At 43.4% G+C, this 12,515-nt stretch overlaps 1 protein-coding gene across 4 annotated transcripts in view; it reads left to right on the top strand.

The window, feature by feature from the left end:
* The first annotated feature begins 690 nt into the window (after positions 1–690).
* The window catches only part of RANBP9 (RAN binding protein 9), a 38,860-nt gene continuing 27,035 nt past the window's right edge, over positions 691–12,515 (top strand). For 2 of the 4 annotated variants that reach the window (XM_074543021.1, XM_074543004.1), the window contains exons 1-2: positions 691–1,560; positions 9,862–9,973. In XM_074543021.1, the coding sequence (XP_074399122.1) occupies positions 1,098–1,560; positions 9,862–9,973 (575 nt within the window). In that variant the 5' untranslated portion in view covers positions 691–1,097. The remainder of the gene's footprint in view (positions 1,561–9,861; positions 9,974–12,515) is intronic. The other 2 variants (XM_074543013.1, XM_074542996.1) reach the window with 2 other exon arrangements.

Genomic DNA, 12,515 nt, shown 5'->3' with positions numbered 1-12,515 from the left:
TTCAGCAGGTCTGGGTTACACCAGAAAACTTTTCAACAGGTCTGATGTGCCCAGGTCAACACTGAGAAGAGAATTATCATTACAGTCTCATGACTGTAATGTCAGTGACAGGACTCGAGGAAAACAGCATGAAGCTCTGTTGGGGCAAGTTTAGGGTAGAGATGAGGAAAACATTCTTCACCCAGAGGGTAGTTGAGCACTGGAACAGGCTCCCCATGGAAGTGGTCACAGCACCAAGCCTGGCAGTGTTGAAGACGCATTTGGACAAAGCTCTCCAGCGGCATATTCTGATTCCATGATAATTCCATGACGAGGGGACAGTAACCATTTGGCTGGCCCTCGGCAGCAACACCCTTCAGTAAGCCACTGAGGGTGAGTGTCCCTTTCCCCACCACTCTCGGGGGATCGCGCAGACTTCCTCTTGGAGAAAAGCTCGCGACAGGTCTGGGTCACGTCAGAGCGCCCTATAGCAGCTCCGGACGGTACAGATCGCTCCAGCATCACCCCCCAGGGCCCCTGTCGGTACCGCCAGGCCACCCCGCCTGCCCTCACCCCTCACATCCCTCCCTCTCCCGCCCCGCTCCCCTCCCTCCGCGCCTCGCGCCCGCCGAGGGGCGGAGGCCCCGCCCCGCCGCGAGCGCGGGGAGGAGGCGGGGCGGGGCCGCGGGCTCAGCTGACGCGGGGGCGCGCGGCGGCGGGGGCGCGCTGGGGGCCGGACGGACCGTGTGCGCGCCGGGCGCGCCCCCGACCGGAGGAGGGGCCGGGGGCCGAGCCAGCCCCGCCGCCGCGGCGCCCGCTCCCCGCCCGCCTCCCGCTTCCGCCCGGCGCCGCCGCCGCCGCTCTGCCCGCCTCGCCCCCGGCCCCGCCGCGCCCCGCGACGCCCCTCGCTCCCATCGGGCACCTCCACCGGCCGCCGTCATCGCCAACCCTCCCCCACCCCGCCCCCCGTCTTCTACCGAGACGCTCCGGTTGTGGGGGTGACCCGCGCTCCGCACGGACCCGGGCCTGCCCGTCGCTCCGCCCCCGGGCCCGTCCGGTGACAGTCGCGACCGCCGCGGGAGGTGGCGGCGGAGGAGCAGGAGGAGGCCGGAGCCGGGATGTCCGGGCAACAGCAGCAGCAACAACAGCCGCCGTCGCCACAGCTTTCTTTGGCGGCCGCCGTTCCCCCGCCGGCGCCGGGGATCCCCTCCGCCGCCGCAAGCCCCGGCCCCGCTCCGGCCGCCGCGCTCCTGCTCCACCCGCCACCGCCGCCTCCGGCCACCGCGGCGCCGCCGCCACCCGCCGCCGCCACGGCCGGCAGCAGCGGGCCCGCGGCCGCGGGGGGCGGCGGTGCCGGCGCCGCGCTGGGCCTGCCGGCGGGGAGCGGCACCAGCGCCCCGGCGCCCTTCCCGCACGGAGACCCGGCCCTGAACGAGCAGGAGAAGGAGCTGAAGCGGCGGCTGAAGAGGCTCTACCCGGCCGTGGACGAGCAGGAGACGCCGCTGCCCCGCTCCTGGAGCCCGAAGGACAAATTCAGTTACATCGGCCTCTCGCAGAACAACCTGCGGGTGCACTACAAAGGTGAGGAGGGGCAGCACGGGCCGCCGCGACACCCCCGGTCCCCCCCAGGGGCCGGGGGCAGCCCGACCCCTCCGTCGGGCAGTGGGCACAGGAGTAACAATAACAGGAAATAACACACGCTCCTCTCCCCCCTTCTTCCCTGTTTTCCGATCCCCTAAATTTCCCCCCGCAGCGGGGAGATAAGGGGTTTGTTTTCCCTTATTTCAGGTTTATTTTTCTCTCCTTTCCCCTCCCCCTCCCCGTTTCTGTCGCCGTGCGGGGAAAGGGGGGGGGACACAAGGGGCCGCCCCCGCCTCCTTATGCTTCTGGAGTGGGCATTATGTAAACTCCGAGACTTCCTCCGTGAATTCAGGTATCGCCGGAACGTTTGGGTCGGAGGCAGGAGAATAAAGGACGCTCGGCATGACGTGTCCTGTTTATGGTAATGAGCGAGAAAAAGAAGTGGCTGGCTTTTTTTTTTTTCCCCTCTCGAGAAGAGTAAGGGTTAAATGGAGTTAAGAGCAGCAAGCGTTAAGCTATTGAACACGGAAATGACGGGAGGGGAAAGCACTGAGAAAAACACGGTTTATTTTTAAGCTGTGAAAAAAATTACTTTAAAGTCACTGGTAATAGTCTTGCCTAACTATTGCACAGAGTGATTTGAGGGAAGGAACGACAGTAGGACTTAACGTTAATAAAGGTGACTAAAACTTTCCTCCTAGACGTTTCACAGTTAAAGTTACAGATTTTCAAATAAAAGGTCAAAACCAGTATGCTTTTGTATTAAAAAATAACATCAGCGAGAGGTATTAGAAGAAAAACTTGTGTTGATTGTTATGAAATGTCATAAAACCTGGAAACATAAGCCTACACTCTGACCTGAAAAAATACAGACGCATCTGGTGTTCTAGGCCCAAAGTCCTAAAGTAGAAGTGTTGTGGATTCAAAGCCACTTCTGAGTTGGCTGTGAAGAACTGGATCCTTTATCAGCCTGTAGTCAAATGAACGTAGTGGGAGGGGAAAAAAACAACCGTGCAGTTACCCTTTCTCAGAGTTTGCAGTGGAGAAATTCAAGGGAAATTTCGATAAACATGTTACTGTTTAATCGGAGGAGGAAAACGGCAACACAAACACATGGCAGGATTTGGCTGCCATGAAAGGATTAAATGTACTCTGGGAGACTTTTTTTTTTTTTTTTTAAATAGAGAGGTTTTAATATTACACACACACACAAAATACTCTGTTAAAAATGCTAAGTTTAATGCACCGTACAAAGATAATAAAGGAGCCTGATGACTACAGAGCAGGTTTCTGGGAGGCACCGAGTGATTTAAGGATGTGTAATTTAATACTCAACTCTGAATTTCCTGGCTTTTGTTCAGTGTTTTATGACCTTGTATTTTTAGAAACATTTTGTATTTTCTGGTACTTAGTGGCAGTCAGTTGTTTGGTTTTGGTGTTTTTTTCTTCTAAGATGATCATAGCTTAGTGGCTATCAACTCCTTCTGCTGGTTTGTTTTGCTTTGGCCAACTTCTTTTTCTCATAAGCTAGAATTTAGAGGTCGAACCTCTGATCTCTCAGTTTTATTGCAGAAGTATATTTTCAGGCTTTCCTTGTGGTATCCCTGTTTTTCCTCACATACCTCCTTTCCACGGTGTTACGGAAAATCATTACTTCAAAGACATTACAGAAGTCATGAAGCACAGTCAGTAGGTTAAAACAATGAAATACCTTTACTCTAGCTCTTAAATAATGGCAAGTGCTGAAGGTTGAAGAGTTCCTAGGTTAGCCCAAAGGACTTTGAAAAGCAGAGGTGCCAATATAACACGTCTGTGCTTTCCTTTTTCTTAAGTGCAGATGGGAGTAAATGGCTTCTTAAGTGGCCCATCTTTTCTTCTGGGTAATTTAATGAAGGCGGCTGTTAGGGCAACTCCATGTTTATGTTACCAGCCTGGCACCTGGAGCTGCTAACTGGGCTAAGCAGTGAATGGCATCAGAGTATTTCTACCTGAGAACCAGGGGGCAAACATGCTGAACATCTCCTGCCTTTTCTCCCTCCTGGATCCTTCAGCCCTAAGAATACAATAAAAGGGGAGAAAATGAGGAGGTTCAATGAAGAGAGTAAGGCAAGATGGCATGTAGGAATGTGCTTGGCACTGTGAAATAGTGTTTTACATACCAGATCTCAAGAGAAAGCACTCACAGTATCTTCTTTTGTAATATTGGCACTTTCAGTGCTTCTGAAATTACCTAAGTAGTAGTGGAAGAACATTGGATGTTTTTGTTGAGAGGAAATATGAATTATATGTTGAGCAGAGGTAAAGAACTGTTGTATTCTTGACCAAAATACTCAAGGAAAAAGATAGATCTGTCCAAAGAAGCCAGTAACCTAAAGCAATTCTTACTATTTTCTATTACTGTAGTATAAATTTTCTCTTGTGCCTCTGTAGATTTCTGGCTGTAGAACTGTTTTTCTGGAGTAATTTCCTTCTGTGACTGATAGGAGGCAGAAAGTGTTAACAGCAGTGCTTTGCCTTCACCTTGGATGTGTTTGGGCTACTGAAAAAATGTACGAGAGAAACAATCAGCGCAAAAGCTTTAAAAGTTATTTTTCATATAGATACCTTCATAATTTTAATGTGCTGATGTATTGTGAACAGTGATATTTTTGTTTCACTGGTTTGTGAGATGGATGACGGTCTTCTCAATGCAATTTCTGAAGATTCCTTTTATTTTTCTGCTTATCAGTGGATAAGTTGTATGGAAACATGAAGTGCAGTGAATGTCTCTACCCATTGCAGCTAGCTGGGATGTTTTGTGTACTGCATTTCTGGACCTGAAGATTTTTGCAAGCATCCTACAGAGTGCTTAAGAAATGGAAACTGCCACAAAACCAGGCATTGATCTAATGGTGGAGGTTTAAAAAAAAGGAGTATAGTCTAGCATCAGAATAAAAGCTCTTCAAATTTTGTTAAGGCCAACAAAACCCAAGAGTCAGTGCTTTTTTGTGCTATCTCTCAGAATCGTAGTGTTACTTGGAAAGGAAGCTTAAATGGGGTGGTGTTTTTGTTTAGCAGGTTAGGTAGCTTTGTTAAAATCTTGATACGAAATAGTGTCATCAGTGATACTGTAAATATATGAAATATATAGTCTTATAGACTATATCTAGAATATTTTTGTTTTTCCTATGGACAGACATACGTTTTTGTGTTGCTACCAGTTAGCTGTGCAAGCTGATAGAAAGCTAACACTGTCTTACTACCTGTTGTTTGTGGTGTTTCTTTGTAAGGGAGACAATGAAAAACTGTATCAGGAAAAAATGGATGTCATTTCACTTAATTATAATTTTTACAGCTCTGAGCTGTAGGTAAGTGGTAAAGAAAGCATAAGTGCATGCTGCACATAAAGCATGCAGAAAATTACATAGCTAGTAAGGCAAGACATCTTTAAAAATATTCCTATGTATTTCTAAAAGATTCAGAAATAAGACATGGGTCCCGTTGAAAACCAGGGAATTCATAAATGGTGTATGTGGTATGAAAGATCCACTAGACAGGCAAATTAGGTTTCCAGCAGGTAGTGATCTGTACTATGTAGTGTAAGGAGATAAAAACAGACTCAGATTTGTAACCATGGAAGAAACTATATACAGAATTGTAAACAGACAAAATAATTGGTGCAGAAATAATGGAAACTCCTATAGAAACTTCACTTAAATTAGTCTTGCGACAATTGTCCAAAAAAGCTGAAGAAAGTTATGCAATTTTGACCAAGCTGCCGTTGCATGAACTTTTTCTAATGTATCACAGGCCAGGGGATCTTAGCCAGACATTTATTTACAGTGCAGTTGCCTTTGAACTGCCTGTAGTGCAAAACAAAAATATATTATTTTTCAGTGCAAACTATGCATTCCATTTCCTGTTGGAGAACGAAGAGGATTCTATACTAATAGTTCTGTGTTGTCACTCAGCGTTGCAAGGATGGTGTCACTTTTTCTGGCAGAGAACACTCAGGGTACATTCAGTACAGTTTGCCTGTTTTGGACAGCCTTGTAGCTCTGAGATGTCTTGCTTTTTTTTTAAACTGGGGAAGAAGTTAAAGTAAAATTAGTAATTTGTGTCTTTTGATTTGGTTTTTTTCTTAGAATTATAGAATCATTTAGTTTGCAAAAGAGCTGTAGGAACACCGAGTCCAACCACAAACTCAGTACTGCTGAGTCCTCGACTAAACCGTGTCCCCAAGTGCCACATCTACAGGTTTTGTAAATACCTCCAGGGGTGGTGACTCAATCACTTCCCTGGGCAGCCTGTTCCAGTCTTGTCTCAGTGAAACTTGCCTAATGAATACAACAGAAGATTAGGCTTTGATTATTTTATTTTTGGCAGTGTGAGCAAGTCATTGAACCACCTGTTGGAAATAACTGCAGTTCAGCTTATGTAAACTTCGTTTGAGGATTTAAACTGGATAAACATGCTTACTTTTGTCTAGGTAGGTGCTCCTATAGATTTCTTCTGGACTATTTGGTGTGTATGCATTATAAACTTAGATTTAGGTTCAAAGATTATCTTTTTTGAAAGCAGAGATGGTTTCTCCGAACATGTTTATATCCGAGTTAGCTTTTGATAGAATTAAAATTTAGATTAATTTCACTGTAATTTTGCTTAAGTAGTAGCGATACTACTTACTAAAAATCATTAGTGTGAGTGCTTAAAAAGTTATATAAAGCATGGTCAACTCATGCTTGTCAAACACTTCTAATGAAAGCCCAAGTAAAAGCAGTACTAGTAATTGAACTCACCTATGATCTGGTTTACAGTGTAAAGTTCAAGATTTGTAGACCTGTTTTCCCTTCTCTGCTCCCAGTGCATCTGTTTGCAGAGTTCTCTTTTTAATGATGAAAATCCCTAGTGTTAAATACTACATACTTCAAAAGTGTTCTTTTAAATACTCAACCTATAGCTTGTGACTGTCGGAGGAGTGTGTTTTGAGGAAACATTGGGCAGTGTTTGTGTGATCTACTTCAGGTGTTTGGAACCTCCGATTCAGAAGTTCAGAGTTGGGTGTCAGAGTTCTTTTTTATTCACAAGCAAGGAAGTGAGGATTCAGGTTACCAAAGAATGTGGCAGCAGTAGAAGACATCAAGTTAATGGGCCACTCAGCTCAGGAGTCCCATTGGTGACAGTGGTCGCAAGTGCCTGAGAAAAAAATCTAAAAATCTAAAAATGGTGTATGTCTGTTTCCCCTCTCAGCTTCCAGCCATTTTAAGCTGCAGGACAGTGTGGACTCAAGGCAGTGTCTCAGTTAACTGCAGTTCTAGAAGCTGTGTTCTCTTTAACATCTGTAGTATCCTCTGCTAAGGAATTTTGCAGTTCAGCTAACTGTTCAGTTAAGAGCCTCTTTATTGTTTTAAAGCAGGCTGATAAACTAGGATCTCATGACCACATGTAATTCAGTGGTACTGAAAGACTTAACTACCATGTTTAGATGGTGTGGAGATACTTGGAATATTGGAAAGTACTTAACTGGATGATGTTTAGCCTTCTAGACATATTAATTTTATGTAAGTACAAATAAAAGCAGTATGCTCAAGCAGTAAAATGGGATTCATAGGAGATTATGTTAGAAGGACAGAAGTTCTAAATTTAGGGTGTCTTCTGTTTTAATGGGATGAAAGTAGTTTTGGGCACTGACTTCCCCAAGCGTGTTGCTTCACCACATGAAGTGTTTGGCAATACTGGTAAGGTATCCTGTTACTTCTGCCCCTCTGTTGACCTCTTATTTGCAGTGTGACAGCTGTGTGTGGCTGTGTTGTGAACTGGATCAGGGAACTGATCTGCTGCTTAAAAAAATCTGGTAGGTTTCTTAAACCTCGATCAGCTAATCAATCTGGTTCCTAGTATGGCCTTGCAAATAAATGCCTGGATTGGGGAGGAGGTGGGAGAAGGGGAGTTTCAGGAGGAGGTGTTAAGAATACCTTAAATAGGTATTGTTGCCAAACACTTAGATTGTGATTTCACAAAGCTAAGTCTGCTGGGTAATAGATTTACATTTTCAATAATATTTGGCTGGTTCCTACTGCTTTAGTCTTTTCTATGTGGAAGACTTTCCCAAATAAGGAGAATGACTCAGACTGAAACTACACAGATTGTCAAGTGCATAGAGTAACCAAGGGAACTTCTTTGCAGTCTGTTTTAAAGTAAAAACCTAAAGAGATTTTAGAAGAAAGTATTTTTCCTTCTTCCAGTGCATTGTTTATTCGGACTTCTTTGAACTTAAGGGATATCTTAAGAATTCAGTGTTCTGCCCTTCTAGCTAAAGGATTTCAATGTACTTAGACATGATAATCTGTAATAGCTAAATAGTGATCCACCAGCACTTGAAAACCAAGCAAACTCATGGAAGCTCTAAGATTATGTACTTGGTTGTTACACTGGTTGTCACAGCCCGAGGAAATAAGTAGTGAACAATAAACCATATTGTGTATGTATATGAGGCGTAAATTACTGTTTTTCCCTCATGTGATACATCACATCAGCATGCATAAATCAACATGCAGGACGTAGGCAACAAACTTAACATTGTCAAACGTGTGAGGTGATCGAAGGATTTCTGCACAAAAGTTTAGTAGTACTAACAAAACACTGAAGTAAGGAATGGGTTTGCACTCAGAAAAGTAAGGTGGTTGGCCTCTTGTGTTTAGGTGGTAGCACACTGGGGTGAGTCATCAACATCAGAGAAAACATGGTAGGTTAAACCTAATGTCAGTGGGTGAAGAATTTGTGCTGTCCAAAAAGGTGTTGGTTGCTGGTGTTGCCTCAGTGAGAGCTCTCCCTGGCTGAGCACGTGCCATTGGTTAGGAGCTGGTGGGTGCTGGCTCTGCAGGCTGATAAGCACTGACAGTTCTATGAACATTTGCACAAGGGAGCACTGTGCTCAGAGGTTCTGTACAGGTCAATCCCTGACCCTCTGCCCTTAGAGGTTTTGTACTGTGGGCCAGCTGGGCCTTATCTTTCTGCCTGCCTAGGCTGTCATTGTCCTACAGTTTCTTCTTTGCTGTGTGACCTGACTTGCTGCAACTGAGACATGATTAATCTGAGCCTGAGCAGTAATGCCAGTGTGAATGCCCCTGAAAGAAGTGTGTTTGGTTGTGGGATTTTTGCATATGCAGATCAATTGCTGTGCAGGTGTAGTAGGCCTCCCTGTCTGGACTGGAAATGACAGCTGGAGTGCTGCAGCACAAGTGATTTGTACAGCACACTCAAAACAGGCAGCTCCTTTCATCGTGCTACAGATCCACTTCAAGAGTAGGCATGGGATCGGCGTGAGTTATTCTTATGGCAGTGACAGTCTGTTCTTGGTTTCCACCTTACTGAGTTGCCTTGCTTCTTGCTGTGATCCCATATACTTTCCATCTTGTTTGTTAAATTTTTTAAAATTATGTCCAGTGGCCCCATGCATGACTGTCACACAAAAGTTGAGGAGCTTTGGGTGTACTTGGGAGACACTGTGCTTGCTTGAGCAGGTTGTTGCTAAAACAAGTTATCTGGTCAAAAGCCTGCTTGCAGGTTGCTTTTGGAAAGGGCTGTGAGGAGGAAGGATGACACCTTCAGAGGGTTGGTGTTAGTAGAATGCAAGTGGCTCTTGGGTTTGGGTTGAAAATCCTGGCAGTAGACAAGAGCTGAAATTGGGCATTATTGTGGCAGAGCTAATGTAGAGTGAGCCTAATAAGAAAAAGGAGTAGGAGCTGCATGAGCTCAGTTGCAGGCTGTAAGGCTTAATGCTGTCCTGGAACAACATTGGAATGTGGAAATTGATTGTGAGTAGCATGTTCTGTATAATGACTGATGTTTATTCTGGAGGATGTTAGAATTGAAGTGTCTTCATTAACTTGTAGATTCAGAGTACTAAGCATTAGATGAAGCTCTCTTACGTTGTGTTTCAGTTTATAAAAATGAGTAAGCCCTGTGCATTTGAGAAATCATACAGTTCTTTCAAACACAGGTGGCCTTTTGTCAATCATGTTACTTAGAATGGTGAAACTTTTTCCTGGCTTCCCTTTAAATAATTGTGGGACCTATTTGGATTACTATATCCAGGACTTCTTTTAGCATCCTTGGATGCAATACAGGTGCTTACAGTATTTGAAACAAAATACTCCAGCATAAAAATCAGGTTGACAAGAATATTGTATGTTGTTTGCTCATTGCATAAGCCTTATGTTTTGAGTAGTTGGCATGCATACCTTTGAGTCACCTTCTGCAATTAATTAAAGCACATTTTTTGTGTGTTCATTTGTGCATTCAAATGCTCTTGTTTTTCAGGTCATGGAAAAACTCCAAAAGACGCTGCTTCTGTTCGAGCTACACATCCTATACCTGCAGCCTGTGGCATATATTATTTCGAAGTTAAAATTGTCAGTAAGGGAAGAGATGGGTAAGCAGAGTGCATTATGAATTAATTGTTTCTTGAAATACTGTCTTATATCATCTTTCAGTCAACAAATGTTTTCAGTATCAAAACTTACTTTCCTATTTTACCACTTTATACAGCTTGATTCCTTATTGTTGAGAATTTGCACTCTTATATTTGATTCTTTTAAGAGAGCTGATTGTGGTATTTTTTGTTCACAAATCAGTTTACAATAAATAACAAAACATCATCTCATTTTTTCTTGACAAAAAAAAGTTAGGGTTTGAATGACCAGGCTGATCCTGCTGTTACCTTTAAAGGTGTTGGGTTTTGGCTATATGGATTTACAGACTTTGATGTAATTTTTAGGGTGTGTAGCCGACAACTTATTTCCTCAGTGTCATCTTTTCATGGATGTCATATCAATTTTGAAACAGAAAGTTATTCTTAAGGCTACTTGTTGATGAACAGTAATAAGAATAAAGGGGAATATTCTGAATAAGAGCCTGGGAATTTGTTACCCTATGGAAAGAGCAAGAATTGATGAGTAAGAAGCTGCTGCTTCCCATAATCCATCTGAATTATGAATCTGTTGAAGCACAAGTAATACATGCTTTTAAGTCTGCCGAGGCAGATAGAATCTCACCTGGGAAAGTCTTGAAGTGCTAATGAAATCTTTGCTGAAGCACTTTAGTTCCTTTTCATCTTACACTGCTTTTGGTAGAGGATGGGTGTTAATTGTGATACACTGTAGGACTGCTTTCTAATGTGCTGTAGTACATTCTCTGGTTCTGCTGCAAGGTTCAGGATTGGCTGTCCCTGTTCTAGGTACTGTACAAGCATATTGCAGGTGCTTATGCCCTGGTGTGAAAGTAAATCTTGAGAGAAGAACCATGGATGAAATTCAGTGCCTTTGTCTTTTCTTTGTCTTGCTGCAGTTTGTTTCTTTCATTTTCCCAGAGTCCTTTAAGCCCTCTGTAAGTCAGAAACAGTATCCAAACTTGTTTTCCTTATAGTATTGCATAGTGATATTTTGAAAGAATAGCCTCTCAGTAGTGCTGCAGCTTTGTAGGGGCATTTATGAGTTTGCTGTTATTTCTGTCTCAAAAGTTATCCCTGGGAGTGTTCTTTGCTGTGAAAAACTTACATCCATAGTTACTTTTGTTACACTGTGCAGACCTAATTATTTTAAATTGACGTGGTAGAAATTGGCTTTTCAAGTAACATTCTGCTACCGATTTTAGGAACACCTTTCGTTTTGGGGGGGTGTGGGGTGTGAGTTTCTTGGTTTTTCGGTTTTTGGGGTATTTTTAATTTTAGGAACATTTTAAAAAAAATTATCCTGCTGCTTGCTGTGGGTTAAGGAGAGGTTCTTATTGTGACTTGCTAGTAGTGTGTCTCTTCTTGAAATAGTTTTCTGCCTACTTAGTTTGGAAGGTAGCTTTTTTGAAGTGATGGATTTCAAAAAGTGTCAACATATGTGGGTGTGTCACTTTACATAGCTCCTCTGACACTTCACTGGTGATCCTTTGTGTTGGATTTTAGTAACTTCAGATTCAGTTAAGGCAACCCTGCAAAAGTGGGAAGACATCACTGAGTAAAGTTTTTCAAAGTTTTGTATTTAAGTGGTCACTTGTGAGATGTACATAGCTATGAATTTCAAAGTTACCTGCTGAGATTGCATAAAAAATGGAGGGGTACTTTTTTCAGTTAATACTGTCTCATCCTTGGTTCAGCCTTGCAAACTTCATTTAGTGTCACTTTATGAAACATTAGCTGCATAATGAGCTGAGATGTGAATTTTTTTCATTGTGTAAGGTAGAATAGTAGCTGGGAAATACTGTACACACAGGTAAACCGAAATGCAGCCTGGCTGATAAAGACCAGGAATCAACATGTGGCACCTCACTGGATGTTAAATGTGTGTCTCTAGACCCTGTTCTCAGGTCCAGGAGGTCTTTGGTGAGATGCAGGATGAATCTCTTACAGTTCAGTTACCTTGCATTCAAACTAATAAATTTTGCCATAATAAGTAAACTGGGGAATTTAATGCAAAGACATAGGACTACAGAAAACAGTTTCTGTCAGTTCGGATTTATTAGCTCTTTTTCACTGCCTGCTGTGTTTCACCTGGCTTGCTCCAGGTACATTTTTGCCTTTTTTCTTTTTCTTTTTGTTATCTGGTAATGGGAACAGAGTTCAGGAGGACCATATCTGTAGAAGACCAGCATGTAACTAATTGGGTCAATTAGCTAAAATGCCTTACTTGCAAAATCAAGTGTTCTCAAGGTGTTAGCCTAGCTGTGGCAGCAGCAGAGCTGTATTTTACAATACTGTAAGAAAATCCTAGACTACCTGGGACAACTGAGATATCTCTCTGTAAGCTGAAGTACAGCTTCCAGCTTGCATAAATGTCAGTGGATAATTTTGTGCTGTTTGTTTGGAGTTCCTTTTGGTCGTAGTCTTTACTACTTCTATTTAATTTTTTTAATAAATTCAGTTGAAAGTATTTAGTCCATGTACTGTATTATAGGAGTATATCTAAGAGCCTTCTTGCTTGTGTGCT

The sequence above is a fragment of the Zonotrichia albicollis genome, chromosome 1, assembly GCF_047830755.1.
Source record: "Zonotrichia albicollis isolate bZonAlb1 chromosome 1, bZonAlb1.hap1, whole genome shotgun sequence".
Classification (NCBI taxonomy): domain Eukaryota; kingdom Metazoa; phylum Chordata; class Aves; order Passeriformes; family Passerellidae; genus Zonotrichia; species Zonotrichia albicollis.
The sequence above is the reverse complement of the archived record's forward strand: the minus strand, read 5'-3'. Positions and strand labels throughout refer to the sequence as shown.